Source organism: Scomber scombrus, chromosome 15 (genome assembly GCF_963691925.1).
Source record: "Scomber scombrus chromosome 15, fScoSco1.1, whole genome shotgun sequence".
Lineage (NCBI taxonomy): Eukaryota > Metazoa > Chordata > Actinopteri > Scombriformes > Scombridae > Scomber > Scomber scombrus.
The window spans coordinates 11632851-11651652 of record NC_084984.1 but is presented as its reverse complement, the minus strand read 5'-3'; the positions used below and the strand labels follow the sequence as shown (position 1 = coordinate 11651652).

At 37.6% G+C, this 18802-nt stretch overlaps 1 protein-coding gene across 1 annotated transcript in view; it reads right to left on the bottom strand.

Moving 5' to 3' along the window:
- The window catches only part of ccbe1 (collagen and calcium binding EGF domains 1), a 34597-nt gene extending 16033 nt beyond the window's left edge, over positions 1-18564 (bottom strand). The window contains exons 1-2 of the mRNA XM_062435206.1: positions 18461-18564; positions 18280-18360 (exon numbers count right to left, since the gene is read on the bottom strand). Of these exons, the coding sequence (XP_062291190.1) occupies positions 18280-18360; positions 18461-18564 (185 nt within the window). The remainder of the gene's footprint in view (positions 1-18279; positions 18361-18460) is intronic.
- Between the last annotated feature and the right edge of the window lie 238 nt (positions 18565-18802).

Below are 18802 nucleotides of genomic sequence, written 5' to 3'. Positions count from 1 at the left end.
TTACACTGCCAAGAACTTTATATGAGTCTTAGTCAACTGATTCTTTTGTAAAACCTGCAGCAAACGCTCAATCCATTCAGTATGTTTGCACAAAAACATCTGTTAAATCAGACCTTTCCTCATCAACAGCAACTCTGCCCAAATTTCTGTTCAAACTCCTGTCTCTTGTCTGGATTGCGTTCCCTCCAGCCTTCAGTTCCTCCAGCTCATCCAAACGGAGTCTCCTCACTGAATTCTCTCGTGTCACCCTATTTTCATAGCAGTTAATATTAAATCCAAAACCGTGGCACTTCTAGACAACAATTTAATCCACAACACAACTTTCCATCTTTTCATGCACTGTTGGGATACAGTATACTGCTTATTTAGTATTCAGTACTTTCCAGTAGTGGGGGATTGATCTCAACTCTGCATAGCAGCATCTCTTATTGGTCCTCTGCTGTCAAAAGAAAAAAAGAAAAAAACGTGTTTCCTAAACTATCTTGACCTTTTCAATAGTTACATTATGTCGTTATCGCCAATTCAAAGGTGGTTAGATAATGCTGCGCAGAAAAATGTGTCACAGATACATCAAATTTTACAAGTGGTGCTGGTATGGCATTCAAATGTGTCACTCTTATCTTGAGGAAGAACAGAGCTGAAAGAATAATTGCCTGATGCGTCGTGAAAAGAAAGATAACCGCAGTGAGTTAGCAGATGGTGAGATTATAAGGGATAATAACACAAAGGACAATCACACATACTGTGAATAGAAATGTCAGGCATGTGAGACGTTTGATTTGCTGTTTGACTGGTCAGAGAAATATGTCATGTTTAGAAATGTAAAGTGGGAGTAAATAATGATGCTTCTGTGCTCAGCACTTCTCTGAGTGGATCAAAGTTCTAGTTGTTGATCGCACCTTATGAAATATTTGTCCCTTAAAAAGAGGTGATTGGATGAAAGGAAAAACTGAATTTACTGGATTATGTCTGTGAATGTCTCAGCCAGAGACCAGTCATCATGTAAAATATAATGTTTGACCCTTACCTTTGAACCCTTACCCCATCTGCAATTTAATGACAGTGCTATAGATAAGCTGATCAATGGAGCTGTTGTCCTTGAAGCATTTGAAGGTATCACCACAGGGTTCTGGTCTTGCTGATATCTTATGGACCAAGTGAATAATTGAATGATTGAGGAAAAGATCTACCTTGTCTCCTAGAAATTACATTAATCTAATACATTTGTTTTACAGCAAATACGTTTTGCTACATTTCCTCTCAACACAATAGGAAATGTTGTTAATTAACATATTTGCAAAAAATTATATTTATTTTTTTCCTCACCAGAATATCAGATTGTGCAATACAATATCTGCTAGTAGAAACTACAGCATCATTAAACTTTGTATGGTTATGTTTAGGCACTGGCAGCATTTGGTTATGGTAAGGGAAAGATCATCTTTGGTTTAATACAGAAAAAAATCTGCAATGACTTGAAGCATAACATCAACATTTAAACAAAACCACAATCTTCCACTAACCTTAACTAAAGTGCTTTTGTTGCCTAAACATAACCACACACAGGACTCAAGATGTGATCCCCCGTCTCTGCTGCCAGAGTCCTGCATCTTATATGTAGCGCTTCATTCATTCAATAAAACATTGCCTCTGAACGTAGTCCAGACTTTGAATTGCATTTACCAATGCAACATAACTGAAAATACAGTTTAGTTGTATATAAACATAATTAGTAGCAGACAGGGTTGAAATGATGGTGTGTTGCTGCTATACTTGGAAAAACATAATGTTAGGATATTTCTACATATGCCTTTTTGTGCCTCAAAGGAATAACCGTGTTTCCAAAACTTCGCAACAAAAAAAAGTTTCCCTTAACAAGTTTAACCAAATTCTATCAAAATATGGTCCTCTGACTGATGAATATTGTCACAGCAAAAATTAGTACAGGACCGAAATGTCCACTTTTGAGAACAGAAAAATAAATTTAAGATTAAGCAAAGTGATTTAACTTCCTACAGTCATCATGGGTTTCCCATTCCATAGCTTGTAATTGCGTGTTATTGTTAACCATATGTAAGGCCACTTAAATGCTGTCATTTCTATATATACCCTCTTAGTCAGGCTTGAAAACACATGCAGACAAACAGGCATGCTGACACACACACACACACACACACACACACACACACACACACACACACACACACACACACACACACACACACACACACACACACACACACACACACACACACACACACACAGAGAGAGACAAAAAATCCCTCTCTATGGCTTCAGGGTCACTAAAGTGTAATATAAACAAATGAATAAAGGTGCACTGCAGTGTGTAAGGCCTCCTGCTTTGGACATTTATTCTGGGGATTCACATTATGTCATTTAGAAATAAAACCCCAGCCTGTCAAAGTGTGTCCCATTTCTGTAAGCACACACTCGTTGTCAAGACAAATATAGATAAAGTTAAGCAACACATCAGCATCAACTACAGTACATAAAGAGGGGCAGAGTAAATCTACCAGTGCTATATCAAAAATAAAGAGTTTATACAGTAGGAACACATAAAAACACAGCCAAACAGAGAGTACATCCCTAGAATGCCTGGATACTTTTGAGCTTTCCACACCTCCAGACTGAGGAAAAAAACAGTCTTGGAAAGGTCATTTACTGTGCTAAAAATAACACACTCAGAAGAGGGAGAAAATCAGGGACATCAGGGATTGTTGTACACCAGAATTTTCTCTATAGAGCCAGACTTTAAGACTAGTCATCCAAGTATTTCAGATGTGTTACTGTTAATTCAGTGATGTTATATTCCATCCCTTTATTATCAGCAATCATGACCTAACTACAGATAACTGTGGAGATGCTGTAGAAAGTAAATGATGTTGGTGAAATATTTTTCATCCACAATCTGATATCAGTCTATTGGATGCAGGCCATTACAGACAACAGCAGTTGTAGCATTATAACCACAAAGCACTTAACTGTATAACTCAGCATGAAGACTAAAGGGACATTTCATATACTGCATGTTCCAACAACAACTCAGCTGTTCAAGAGCTTCATCGGAGCAATGAAATTTATCAGAGAAGGAACAGGCTAGTTTTTACTGGCATGGTCCACTACAAAAACCTGATGTGTATAATGTTTTATGTTATATGTTCTAGGTTGAAACTAGAGGGCATAGGTCTGTTTGAATAAAGACTCATCTGAGCCAAGCTGATTGCTGAAGAGTAACAGCTTATGCTTAAACATACAGAAACCCCAAAATTGAATGCATAGTTCATTTTCTCTACAAGTTGCCAGTATATTGAAGTTGCATCTATCAATTTTTGTCAACTAAGACGCAGAAAAACTACAAAACAAGCTGCATATGACACATAGTGCACACATATTATCGCCTCACAAAACTTCTTTGGCTAACATATTAGAAAACAACTGCCTACTGTATTTGTTCATTTAACAAGGACATTGGACATTCATTCACTGCCGCAGAGTTAGCTAGATAGCTAAATTTCATCAGCAGTCCCTGTGCAGGCAAATCCACACTTCGTTTCACATTAAGTACACACAAAGCGACATTACAACCACATTAGAATCCATAAAACCAAAACAGCCAGCTTAATGAGGCTAAAAGGCTCAACAGCAACATAACTCTCTGTTGGTTCATCACTGCAAGCAACCCTTTTCGCATTGTACTGCATGTAGTCATCTGATTGAATTTCAATATGCAAAACACAGAAGGCAGTTTTGACCACACCGTGACCCAGTTATGAATCATGTAGTTACTGCTGACGTCTGAGCCTCCAAAGTGGCAGTATGGAAAACTGTGCTGTATGGAAAACCTATATTAGACACAATTTAGTAAGCTTTTATATGACAAATATGCTCTTAAATCAAAATGAATTGTTCTCTGCAATGTTGTTTCTGTCTGTATCCAAACTGATTGTGTATATGTCTGCTTAGAGAAATAATGGTGTCCCATTTGATCACTAACATGGTACATTAACATAACCTATTGGTTAATGACCATTTGAACTCAGTCTTCATGGCCCGTGACAGTCACACAGATTTGGTACAATACCCCTTGGTAAGGCCCCTCATTTAAAACAAACAGACAGTCTGGATTGAACATTGTGCAAAGGCATTGCTCAATTTAATGTCACTAATTCAAAACTCTGCCCTTTTGTTTTCATTTTCTCTCTTGTGACAAACTGGTAATGGGAAAGCCTGATTAATGTAAAAAAAAAAAAAAAAAAAGATGGAAAATATGCTGTCAGAGTTTGTAACAACAGGATACAGCAGTCACAAGTGAAAGGAAATCATTGCTGGTAATTACATCAAAGTCTTCCGCTGTGGTCAATCTAGTCTATTAAAACAAGTGTGCTGTATGATCACTCCAGTGCTTTCCCCTGCTCAGAAAGCATGTCTCACATTGACTGCACATATCCGCATGGTTTGAGTGTGAATTTCACAATGGTGAGCCCACACGAGTAGTACAGACAGGCTGTGTTTACCTGGCTGTTAGTGTGTGTTAATTCCCGATTAGTCTGCCAATGGAAAATAAGTCTTCCTGCCTGCCTGACCAAGGTGCAACAATATTAGGATTACTGCTACAATACATAGAAAATGAACAATTGCTACATTTGGTGTGGCTGAAAAAAGGGTAATTTAAACTGTACTGTACATATTACTACACAAGCCATGTACAGCACTCCTACTATGCTGGCAGTTGCAACATAACACAACAAAATTGATGTTTTTTCAATGTTTTTCTGCATAATTTTCTGCACCAAAGAGCTTCAGCTTAGCTCAGCTTTGGCGAACAGCTGGAGCAAAAATACTACCAGTTGGCTAAAACAGAGGCAGCCCAAGCCTCTTTGTTGCTTTTCTTCATGCCGCCTACAAATCAGACTTGACTCTAACAACCTGTTATGAAATGTAAAGTAATCCATAAAGAAATCTGTCTGCTTTTATGTCACATTTTCAGTTGAGAAAACTGAATTTTCACTTATATAAACTGGACAAGTGCAGAGCTGTGTGTGCTGTGTGTGTGATGTCTCCGGTACTGACACCTCAGGAAATTATCCAAAGCACTGCTGTCTGTGGGCTGTTACAGTGAACAGTCATCAGCCCTTGCATGTGTTTCTAACTCAAACCATTCAACTGGACGCAGGCCAGATATTACCAATCCCCCTCAAAACACTGGAGTTACTGTCAATGCGTGCAAGTTTCACTTCAGGGAAATGCAAAAAGAATCTTGACGTGGTAATTAGTAATAAAATTCCTGCATCATGATTCACAGATCTGAACACACTTTACGTTAACACAGTGTAAAAATAATAAGCTAAAAAGCAAACAATGTTGCAGGAATAGTCATGCAAAAATTCGTATGTAAAAATAGATTTAAGAAAAAGGCTGCCTGAAGAGCTGACCCCCGGAAAAATGGACTAAAGTCAACAATAGTTTATGACAATTTTTTTGCCTTTACAAAAAGAATATATTTCACCTAAGAGTCGAAATGTAAGATTTTGATGTAAAAAGCAGATGTTCATTCAGACTTTCCAGTAGTCGGAGTCAGTGTTCTGTGTCAATAAGCCGCCTGAAGATTTAACAAGAAATGTATTAAATACAATTGGAAAAAGTGCTCTCAATTGAATAAGACCTCGCAACCAATCTACAATCAATAAAAGCCACATAGGAATGGAGCTCAATGCCGCCACATAAGACAGTAATCAATACAGTTCACTGAATGACGAACTGGAAAAGGGCAGCAATCATACTTGGGAACATTAAATGAGTGTTAGAAAAGTGCAAGAGGTGACCAAGAGGCGTTCAGGTGAAGAACACCACTGTAGATGCTTCGATTTATGACATTTGTGGCTTGAATGATCTGCTTTAGTCTTGTGTGTTTGCCTGGCAAATTTCTGTTCTGGATTTCCCATAATGGTAATGTGATCAGGGTGAGCAGATATGCACTAAATGATATGTTAAATGATATAAGCCTTGTCCTATAGTTGTAGTATCATAGTGGTCATTGACTATTATGTCTAGATTTGACATAGATATCTTATTATATTTCTGGTTTTATCTGTTTCGTTCTCATGGAATGCAGTGTGTTAGGTAACTCCGATGTATGGTATGTGATATATGTTGGTACATACTTGCAGGTGGGGAAATTTAATATTCTGTCCAGGGACCGCACATGAAAATTAGCCTGGTTAACTTTGATTATAATTTAAAGTTATGTTTATTAACGTGCACTTTTCCCTGACAAATAAAACCTTCTTGAATGGAGTACTTGAGAGAAGGGGGGCAAAGTGAGGAGAAAGATAAACATTTGACTAATTTAAACAGACTGACATGATGTACGAGCTGTACAGTATGAAACTACAGTAAAATATGGTCTGGACAGATAGACAAACACACTGATGATGGTGGTGGTGAAGAACATAAAACCAAACTACAAGTGACACAAAAATATTGAAATTCAGCAGCATACGAACAAAATTCTCAATGGACGAGGCAACATCTGTGCTGCCAAAATGCACCAAACATGTAGCGCCTTTTCCAAAACGTGTTATTAATGTTGAATGCAAGCAGCTGTTTACAATTTCAAATGACTGGTACACGGCTATGTGCTCACAAGTGCGGGCGAACATTTTCCTTTGGTTAGCTGATGTCCTTCAGAACTAATAAATTAGTGGCTTATTCTTTTCAATAATGGGAGAATAAATTAAGGCTTCATGTGGCCCAATGGTGAATAACAATTAGCTATGAAAAAATACACACTGAGTTGAAATACACACCCAATTACTTTAAACTAGCTGATTAACTTGTCAAGAAGTTCCTGTTTCACTGAAATGGGTGTACAAATACTGATTGTTATGCAAAGTATATTATTATTGTAAAGATTTAGTGTTATTTTAATGTGTCTCCTTGCAAAAAATATGTTGAATACAACTAGATCAAGGTCTTGGAGAGCAAAGCAAAGGCACAGAGGCAGAAAATCACAACCTGTGGTTATACATTACCACATTTCTTAACCACAGCATGACCAAAGCGTGGCCACACTACAGTCTTCTGTGGAGAGACACAGATGGATGAATGAGGATGAGCCAAAAGAAACAACAGTGAGCTTTCAAGAGGCCAAAGTACCAGAAAATACTTGTTCAAACATGGTTCAGAGAAGGAAAAATGCCTGGGATCTGTGAATATGTAACCACACATGATCTAAAACATCACCAAACAATAAATAATCCTTTAGCAAGCGTTCAAAACTATCATTTAGAGTCAGAGCATGTAGTTAGTATCAAAAAATGTCATGTTTAATTGCAAGCCAGCACTCATTCATCAGTTCACATCCCAGTCTCTTACACCTGTTTCCAGGGGTGTACTGGGAATTGTGATTGGCCAGTGAGCCCAGTCCCAGGACATGCATGCAAAATGCTCTCATGCACACCCTGAATGACAAGCACACAGAGAGTGCTGGTAAAGAGACAGACAGGATTGGTAAGACGGGATTTTTTTGACAGTCCACCGATGCGGCGGCTCACTAGGATTTGTCTTGTTATGCCCGATAGCCAGTACACGACTGTCTCTTTTTACAATACATTAAAAAACATCAATTTATGCAATGACACTCCTTAAAATTACTGGCCAAATGGATAGCTTATGGTCATTTTTTTTACATTCAGACTTCCATTTAGATTTTCAGCCGGTAACTTACAGCCCAACACTGTGTATGTGCCTTTGAAGATGTGGAGGCTTTGACAGAGAGAGAAAATCCATCTCCATTTACAGTCTGTGCTCGACGTGCTTTAACCTACTGTTTGATTACTACTGTGCAGTATTGAAGCATTTGTACTCTGGGCAGTAGGTCAAAATCATCTAAACAACAGCCGTCAAACTGTTCTAATAAAACAACTCGAGGCATCAAGAGACTTTATAAACCATTTCAACTCTCAAAGTCATGGTCTTTCCAGTAACGGCATGTTTCATATTACAATCTTCTTTCAAATGGAAACAGATGGCAAGACGCATTTGTATGGAACTAAAGCAAATTATGATCTATCCAGTAAAACTGAAAAAGTTCTGATTAGGGTCTGAAAAGAAAGATAGACGTTATGATAGATGTTTTTAATTACTGAAAGAAGGACAAAAAGAAGCCTTACATTTATTGTTTGTGTGTGAGGAATACAGTATATGGACTTTGGACAATATTTGTTGATTTGTTGTTCTGATGCTTTACATTCTGAGTGAAAAACAAGAAATAGTGAATTCAAGGAAGGTTATCAACACCTGTTTACTACTGACATACCACTTCAATTCATGAAGTGCCATGCTCAAAAGAAAGAGAAGAGAAGAGGAGAGAGAGGATGTTTGCTTCTGCTTGTGCTCTACATCAGTCACTAAGGAATGCTCCTTAACACTAACATGTCCTCCCCTGCTTTCACTATGATAGCTTACACTCCACTGCGTCTTCCTCAATTCTTTTTAAGGAATGGGAAGTGCATGGGCTCTATCTTTTACCTAATAGGGAATGTAACTGTTTCAGTTTAATTGCTGACAAGACTACAGGTTAGAGAGCTGCTTCACACAATGCAAAAAACACAATATTAAACACAGTATAAAAGCATCACCCCTGACAGAAACAAAGATGAATGCAAATCAAACTTGAAAAACTGCCTTCGCCTTCCACTCCCAAATGAGTGGGAGGCAAACAGCACACTAATATATAGATGCCAAGACCAGCAGAGATTACTCATGGCCAAATTGGCTCGACTTCTATAACAATATTATTTAAAATTTGGTGCAAAGTGTGACACCGTTAAAAGTGTCACAGAACAATGGCCGGCTGTAGGACATGTGGACCTTGAATTATTAACATTAAGATAAATAATATTTCTTTGGGGATAAAGATACTAATGATTGATGAGCCCTAGGAAAGGCATTTGAAAAAAACAAAACAAGTGCTATTCATAAATAAATCAATGAACAATAACAATGCTTTGCTCATCTTCTCTGCAAAGATTTCTCTCTGCAAGTCTATTTTTACAACAGGAACATATATTACATCCAGCCCTGAAGTCACATATTTCTCTGCAAATTGGTGGGGAATACTTTGATGCATAAAATCTGTTGATATATTATGATGACAGTATAAAGCTTGAACTACACAAACATATCATTTGCTTTATCGCATTTAAAGCATTCTGCCAATAATGTGTAGCAACAAACATACAGGTTTGTCTTCTTAGCTGAGTTTAAAAGGAAACAAATAATAAGCAAGACCTTTTTTAAGTAATGATGTATATACAACAAGGCCTGTAGGCCTAGAACTGCACATGCAAGCACAACTAATCCCATCTGTCCAGGCTATAGCGGGACATACACATGAACACACAGGAATAAAATTAATCAGAATTATGAATATGCAAAAATAACCAAACAATCGCATTCCAGACAATAACCTGATTGTTTTCCCTGCAGGCAACAACTGGCACAAGTTAAGTGATGATATCACTGAAAATGTCACTATTAGACTATAAGGGAATACAAATCACTGGGGTGACTAATGAGGAGACACACTGAAGCTAAACATCTCACATTAAAAGCCTTTTATCAAGTCACCTAATGGAGGTAAAGTAAAACAAATACAGCAAATATAACATACTGTAGCTTTAATATGTCAATATCTATGCACAAGAGGAGGTAAATGCATCATGCCCTTGTCTTCAATCAAATGCAGGGAGGCAGGTTATTACAGTAAGAGGTTGCTTATATAAATGGCACTCAAAACAGCCTGTTCACTTGCAAGTCAAAACGCTCTGAGTCCATTCAATGTTTATGGACACAAAGTCATAGTAGGTGAGTGTGGTGTTTATATGGGCAGAGCGGGCTCCAACTATAGGGAAAGCATTTTCACAGATTCAGTTTTCAAAGAGGATCAGAACTGGGATGAAAAATGTTGAACTTCATCCATTAATTTACATTGTTTTACCTACTGACAAGATTACATGCTGGAAAACAGATGAGATCATTTCATCTCCACTGACTCTAAGCTCATAAATCATCAAATTGAAACATTAGGGAGAATTATTTAATCACAAATGGATAGTGCTAGGAGCAGAAAGACTTTGCACCTGGTCGACATGCAACATAAAGATGCTTATACGTGTTTTTAAGTCAACTAGGGTTGCAATAATTTTCATTATTGATTAATCTGTATCACCATTGGTCCCAAAGAAACGCTTTCTTCCCTTTTCTTCCCTCCTGTGTACTTGTACATGGATGGGTTGTATATAATAAAGTTCTTGAGTCTTGATTATTGTCTCAAATAGCCCCTTAGTCTAAAGAATGACAGGAAATGAAATTAACTCATAATGAATTCAAACTGCTTATTTTTGCTCAATTAATTAATCTGTTTATTAAGTTTCAGCTCTAGGTTTAACACAAAGAAAAGAAAAATGAATACAATAAAATATAAAAACAAGTCAGCATTGGCATTTCACTGCACATCTTTATGTTTTGTACATTAAGTCAAACTAGGATCATTTGCTCAATGCGGCAGCTGACCTTTTTTTATCCTTTTTAACTTTCAGCTGTGGGGGAGCTGCCATTTAAGAGCAACACCAAATGTTCATGTCAACTCCACAGAACAGTCTCTGTAATACAGTCTACTTCAGTTAACAGGCTTCATATCCTTTCTCTGAATATTGATAGAAAACAGATGTTGATGTCTTTACTTTGACAGGACATTATGTCTCATTTCAGGGCTCTGGTTTACGATGAATTACGGGATACATTTACAGCCTTATGGTTGTGTCGGTTATTTAAAAACATGTATTCAGTAGTTTGTGAAAACAAGGCTTAATTGCATTTTAATAATAGAATTAATTGTATAATGTGATGGTGTATATTAGACCAGCAACTTTTCCTCTCTCCTCTTTTTGTAATCTGTTCTACAGGAACACTGAGGAACACTGCCAGGTACTGTAAATCATCGCAGGCATTTTTGATTGGCATGGTTTTTGTGCAGCGTTATCTTGTTCTACATCTACTGAGGGTTAATTCCAGTAAACTGTGTTTCACTCAAAGAGCTGTGGAGAAACAGCTTGGACTTATTCCAGGCTCCTTCCTTACACAACTTATTTACTTTATCAGGAAGAGCTTTTTGAGTTTTTATACTGTTAAACTGCAATAATTGATAATGTTGTCAATTCTAAAAAAAGACAAAAAAGTGGTTAAAAGCAAATCTAAAAATATTTTATTAGTAATTCCGGATGGCCTAAAATAATCATAATGTGCCTGAATTGGAACACTAAAAGTAACATTACTAAAACATTGTTTACAACAGAGAAACAACCACAGCAAATGTATGATTGGTTTGCTATTTTAGTTCAGTTCTTTAATGTTAATCTTCACCATGAAATGTACTGCTGTCTTATTTTGTCTACACACAATTAGACAAGACTTGACAAGTATACTTGTCAGGTCTACTGACTGGTTCTTTGATGCATATCCAGTAGCAGACATGGAGCTTGGTAATTGGATTCGTCAGGAGTAAAGAAAAACATTTATACTGTAGAGAATGTCTGCAGCTGAGAGTGATCATTTTACATTTTAAATATTTTCTAACTCCTTTATGTGCAATCAACAATTAAACATACTTATTAACATACAGTGTTTATGATTTCACCTACAAGCTCTGTAATGAGCAGATATTAAAACTAGTTAGAAAATACATGCTTGACAACTATTCAGGACTCCAATGTAGTAAATAACTGCAGATTGTCCTAGTGGATGTCTGTTCATGGCTATGTTGACATTAATTTAGTAACATCGTGGCTTGAAGGCTTTCCTGAGTTTGAGTTTGTTTTCCATCAAATAACTCTCCTGAAAAGATGTGACTCGTATGCTATCCATAAATCCCAGTGTGTGACATTTATAGTATCAAAAATGTAGTAACCAAAAGAACAAAATATAACCACCTGAGGCCTGCTGAACTCTTGTGCCACAATATATCCTTCATAGAGCTACGAGCACTGGAAGGATGACAATATGGCAACAAAGAACCCCCAAGTGTATTTCCCGCGTTGAAAGCTATTTGAATTTAGAGAGGGTACAAAGGTCCAACAGAGAGGATTATTCCAAGGTGCAGAAAACATTGAAATGTGATGTGAAGAGCAGATCTGAAAATGAAGGGAGGAAATAAGAAAGACTTCTGGCCTTGAAGCCAAGTTCAATAATCAGCCTAAAGTGATCGTAGGAACTGAGCAGTAACCCCCCACTGTGTTACAATATAAATCAATTAACTGGCTTTGCAGTCCTTTCGAACTTTTCAAAAATTCTTGACAAATTTGTGGACCCTTTGATGTGGTAAAACACAATGTATAAAATAAAAAATAAAAATAAGGGATAAAGGAAATATCTCTGAAAAGAAGAATTGGAGTGAAGTAATGGGGACATGTAGAGGACACAAACAACTCGATTGGGATCTGCCAAGTGCATGTGAAGAATCATAAGTATCGTGTCTCACAGGCTAGGGCGTAGGTTTGATTTTAACTTTAATAGGGACATTTTTTGTTGGACGGCCAAACAATTGCGTATGTGTACTTGATCTCTATCATTCTTTTCGCTTCCATAGGCACATACACACCAATACAATAAATCACAATAAATAAAATACAATAAATGTATATAGAAACCTGTAGGTATAGTTGCTCTTTAACTTGCTGCTGTAATGTTTCCAAACCTCAGATGAGATTCTGTCCTTTCAGTCTGTGGATTTGAATGATATAACTTTCTGTGATGCTCAAACATTCTTTAAATCATCTCAAAAACTTCTATTATTTTTCACTCAACTCCTAAACTTATGGTTAAATCACTATGAAGAACTGTCTTGAGAGGCTGCAGCTTACCTGACGGTGTGTTTCTGTGACATCAGAGCTTACCTGAGAGGCTGCAGCTCACCTAACTGTGCATCTTATAATGAAATGATGCCTGACGGTCACAAACAAATCAGTTGGACAAGCCGTCACTTATTAAACTAATCGTGCAAGTTCATGTCTTAATGACATATATGCAATAGTAACTCTGTTCTGGATCTACTAAAGAGGAGAGATGGCATTGAAATGGATTGATTACAGAGCATTTTTATTAACTAAGCTCAAAATTAGTGACACTTCTTCTTTAAAAAGGACCAGCTGTTTGGATTTGCTTTTGGGAGGACTTTTCACCAACAGCATTAAAGTTGTTTAATGAAACAGCATGTCCAGCAACAATCACTAATTCGCTAACAGCACATAATGCTTGAAATTAAATATGAAATCAAATCATCTTAGCTTGTCCAGTATAATTGTTTTCAATTAAGATGTTTGGAACATTTAAACTATAAATACTAACTGCTTCAGATTCTTCGCCTCATTGACTCCACAACTGCTGCTGTCAACAATGTCTACAACGCCTTGAAATTGAGGGTTGCCAGATCATCAGGTCAAGTATCCCCCATATCCTGCTCTTTCACTCTTTATCCTAATAGTGCACTTTTTGTTGGCAGAAAAGACACAAACGTGGCAACTCAGCAGAGATCTCACATATATATAATTTAACATTACATGGATTTAAAGCAGCTAGATTGTTTGAGATCAGTAAAAATACTGGCAGGGACAATCCAGCAACACCTTGATATTAGTAAGGACATGTCCCTACCAGCCATACCCAAATATGCCCAGGCACACAGGGGGGCTGCAGAAATGTTATCCTCAGTTTCCTTATTGCGTAAACCAGTTTCCCCTGAATTCCAGAGTTGAAGAGGAGGGATCAGGGGAGAAGGGGGGCAAAGAACACAGCAAAATGCTTAGTACCACCAGAATTATTTGGAAAAATAACAAAGCAACAATTATACATGCCACAAACATCAATTATGTGTAACTGTTACAGATGTAGAGTGGAAATTCTGCCTGAGTTCTGCTTCTTTTCCAGAGAAGCATTTCCTTTACATGGTAGGTAAGGCCGACATCATATACACAATTAATCAAGTCAATGTAATCACTGTTTCATCTATACCCTCTTGTATCTATAAACAAAGATTATTAATGTGCCTTTATCCTGCGGTGGTTAACGCGTTGGACCTGGCTTGCATCTTGGAGTAGCAGAAATGTCATATTATACTATCTCAGAAGCTGAAAGTTCTACATTCTGAGTGAACTGCATAAAATTAAAGATGAAAGAATCAAACTTTAGTACATAACCTTGGACGTTTCGTAAATATACATTTTGATACTCTCATCTGCCAACTGATTCAACCTGAAAGTAGTTCATGAAGGCTCAAGGATTTGCTGTTTGCTAGCAGCAGCTGTCAGGTATATTCCCCCATAGGTTCTGTCTCACAAAGCAGGATTATAAAGTTAGCTGGATAACTGCTGAGTAGAAGCTGGAAGCTCCTCAAATCTGCAACATGGAATCAAATAAAAACTTCTTACATGCTATGGACTATACTCAGCAGAGTTGTCCAGCTAACTCAGTAATCCTGCTTTGTGACAAGTCTCACAAAGCAGTGTTGGGCTTTATGTTTTTAGCAGCAGTAAGAGATATGCAATAAGCAAAATTAGCATACTATGACCTGCAATAACCACCAGCATCAACTCAACATAGACAAGATTACCACCTGTAGAAAGAAAAAAACAACACCCCCACCACCACCAAAAACCCTTGGAAATCTAACAAAGAAAAGCCTGGCAATACAGTAAAGTGATTCCTTGGATATGCAGTGAATAAACACCTCGGCAGTGACGCCGTAGCATGGAAGATGTTGCCAAATTGGAAGAAATAGTTCACACCTTATCATTTAAATCAGATGTTTTTGGCTTCAAATAAAAGCATTTATGTTGCAATCACAGGCCTTTGTGATTGAAATGCAAGGTCCGGAACAAAAACCCTACAGAGCCCTTCATATCTTATTGTAAGCCAAGCATATTTGACTCTACAGCCTGTGACATTGCAAATATAAAGCCTGAAAATACTGAATCCTGACACGCAAATAACGCAGAATCCAAATATGACAATCTCCATATAAAACAACCCAGAAAGATGGTGAAAGATGAATGTGCCTACACTGACAGTGAGACAGATATAGCTAGAGTCAGCTGTGGCCCTGGAACGCGCTTGTCTTGTACTGTGACATATGCTCCCCGGGTCTCTGGCGTCTCCTCTGGTGTTGTTTCACAATATGATAAATGCTCCGAGGATGAGTGTTAAACTGTGCACACAGTGGCATGCCATGGCCAAAGGGGGCCTGTTTCAAAATTCCATCATGAGGACCTCTCCTCTCCCATTTGGCCTACAGCAGACTTGACTTTTAAGGTATCTAAAATGTTTACAAGTAACCATTAAATCTTACTTATGGAATAGTTTAAAGAGGACATGCTTTTTCGTGATTTGAAGTCATTATGAAGACAGTTATACAGTCAGATATCTATGTTAAACATGGTCAAAGGTCCAAAACCTGAAGTAAGTGTACAGTATGTAAAAATGCTCTCTGCAAGTCAAAATCCAGGGCTTCAGCCTGCTCTCAACTCTTCGTTTGCAATGATGATGATGATGTCATATTGTCAACGTGATGATGTCAGGTTGTTCGATTCGGGCTCAAACATGTATGGATGTATTCAAGAAGTTTTCCATTTCAAGCAAGGAACAAAAAAAAGGGTTGAAATCCTACAACATGTTTGTGTAGACTCCGGAAGCTAACCAATCAGAACAGAGTGGGCTCATCAGGATGGGGGCCTTAAGGAGACAGGAATGAAAACTTATTGTGTCAGATAGAGGCCGAACCAAGGGCCGCATAAAAGGGCCATTATAGGAGTTTTGTGAATTGTAAATCATGCAAATACATGCCAGTCTCAGACAGCAGATGATTAGCATAGCTTAACATAAAGACTGGAAACTAGGTAATATATAAACATGGCAGTCTGGCTCTCTCCAAGAGTAACAAAATCAACCTGCAAGCACTGTTAAAACTCAGTAATTTTTTTTTTGATTAGTTAAAAACCAAAGTGTAAATATAATAGTTTGACATTTCACGCATTCCTGTGCTGGATTACTTCCTGGCAAGTCACAGTGCTTTCCTTAAGTCTTTGCTGGTTACCCGGCAGACTAATTTACCAGACAGAAAATGGCATCAAACTTCTATCATAGCTCTAATCAGGAAAATGTATACGCATATTTACCCAAAGAAGGAATTATTCCTTTAAAAAAAAAAAAATATATATATATATATATATATATATATATATATATATATATATATATATATATATAGACTATATCTGGGACGATGACTACATGAATTTAACTGTTCAGTGAGAACTGCCCATGACATCTGCATGTAAGCTGCAGCAGTATGCTAATGGTTGCCCACCAAACATCTGCTGCTCCTCAGATTGTTGTCCAAAAAATAAACCAAAAAAAGAAATATGTGGGAACCCTGGCCTATTGGGAACAAATATTATATAATCAAACTGCTGTAACACACTTTTGTGTACAAGCAAGAACTTTTACACAAAAAGTTCTGATGAGAGTGTTTTAAAAAAAAAAGTTTATTACAGTAACAAATTGTTCCAAGTTGTTTGGACATGCTGACACTCTACAGAGCGCCTAATGAATGCCATTAGCCTATATTTTCCTTTGGCAACTGAATCTTGCCAACTTAAATCACATTCTGCTCCCTTTGAACTTGATTTCTGTCATGCCAAGGCGTAGTGCTGGTATGTGTCTGCATTTTGAGAAAAAACGCACTATGCAAAATCCACGTTCATCTTATCAAATTCAGATCATTACTCTTAATGCTTGGCACTACAATAAAACATTTAAAGGGCTGAGGGGAAGTCCTCAGTTTACACTGTGCAGGTGAACTGAAATGCACCCAGGGAACATTATCATGGCTCTTCACTAAAACCGTTTTTCTTCTTTAAATAAACATTGTGGGAAACAACTGTGGCTGCAGCCAATAACCATAAACCAACATAATTATGTTAAGAGTGTGTTTGAGATTGGAAGATCAAACAGGATGTCACTGCACGCTTGAACCGTGGCCAGCAGTTTGTCAAGTGATGCAGAGAAAACACCACAAAGTCTACATTTGGAAGAAGTCTCAGAAGAGATATTCAACAGTCTGGTATTCCTTTAGTTCTTCATACTGTTTATCCCCGGAAAAGGACAAAAAGTATTAAAATAGAATAACTGTAAATCAAGATTGCTGAGAAAATGTTTGAAATGAGTTCCCTAAACAAGATTTTCTTCCCAAAGTTACAGCACAACCTGAATCATAGTGTGCCTAAAAGAGCATCACATTGCCCATAAGTGGTGTTTGAGCTTGTACCCATCACAAAGACAGCAAACATTTGCTACTGTTTGCAAAATTTGTTCTATTTGTCTTACATACTTTTCAACAAAGTCAGTGAGCAGTGCTCTGAGGATGAATACAGTGGATATTTGCGTGTTTTCTGACAAAAGTAGCTCTGTAAAGTCCACAGTAGTCTTCCCACTATGCCTATTAGGTGGCCCCTTGCAGTGATGACAGATTAGGTCCTAACAACTTAATCCGTAGCCTCCGACAGGAGTTTTGCTGAGAGGCACTGCTGTGTCCACTGTGTCTGTGAAGTGTCATTATTAACACTTCTGTCAGAGCATAACAGGCCAATCGGGAGACATGTGGATGTTCATATTACTATTATCCCTTTAGTTTCAAAGGTTCCTTTAACTTCCAAATATTGGATCGTTATGATATAAACAGCTGGAAAGTGTTGTGATGCTTTGTAATATAGGAAGGAGACATTTTACAACGTATAAGCATCTAACCGATAGTAGATTGATTAAAAATAATAATGAAATCACTTGCATTTTGAAAAAAAAGAAAGAACCGCAGAGTATGTTTAATAGCACACTGATTTGTGTTGTAAAGCAATTATCAGTGTCAGGCATCAGGGTTTTATGTCATTTTCACTTAAATTCATTTCCAATCCATCATAAGGCAGATCCCACTGTCAAACTCTATTTCCAGTTCACTAAAATTACTACCAGGCACCTTTTGATGAACCTTATAACTTTAAATTATCAACAAGTTAAATTTAACTCATGTAGAGCTACATTTTTTAATCATTTTCATGGGCACTAAACACGTTGCTGGATAATGTCACACAGTTATTACTCTTTCAATCTGAGAACAGCATCCAACCACTTTAACCACAGGAATCACTCTACCTGTAACACGTCGTAACTTCACCAGTCGACTTCACGCAGGGGTACCTTGTTGTAGAAATGTTATTCTCCGAGCAGTCTTCACTGTGAGAATAAATAAACATGAAAGAAAGTAAGAATTTCCCTCTCATCTAATTCAAGGAGTCCTCGCGTAATTTGGTGATAATATGTCCTAAAATATTACCCGTCACTGGCATCCTCTTCTTGATAGGACCAAAGTAAGCCTCCTGAGAAGTACATGCAGGTGACGGTGAGCAGCAGAGGACTCCTGTTGTGTTGTAGTATCATCTCATCGAGTCCAGTCACCTGTGTCCTGTCAGTAATCCACACTGGTAATGATTATACTGTGGCTCCTCACTGCTGTACAACCAACTTCAGTGTGTTAAGTGGTGCGGTACACTGACAGACCCTCCCACTCACCAAGCGCTTCTATCCTGAATAAACTCTCCCTCCTCCGTCTAATTGAGACTTTTGACAAGTTACGTGAACGACAAAGCTTGAACTCTTAACTTTTTCAGCCTCAAGA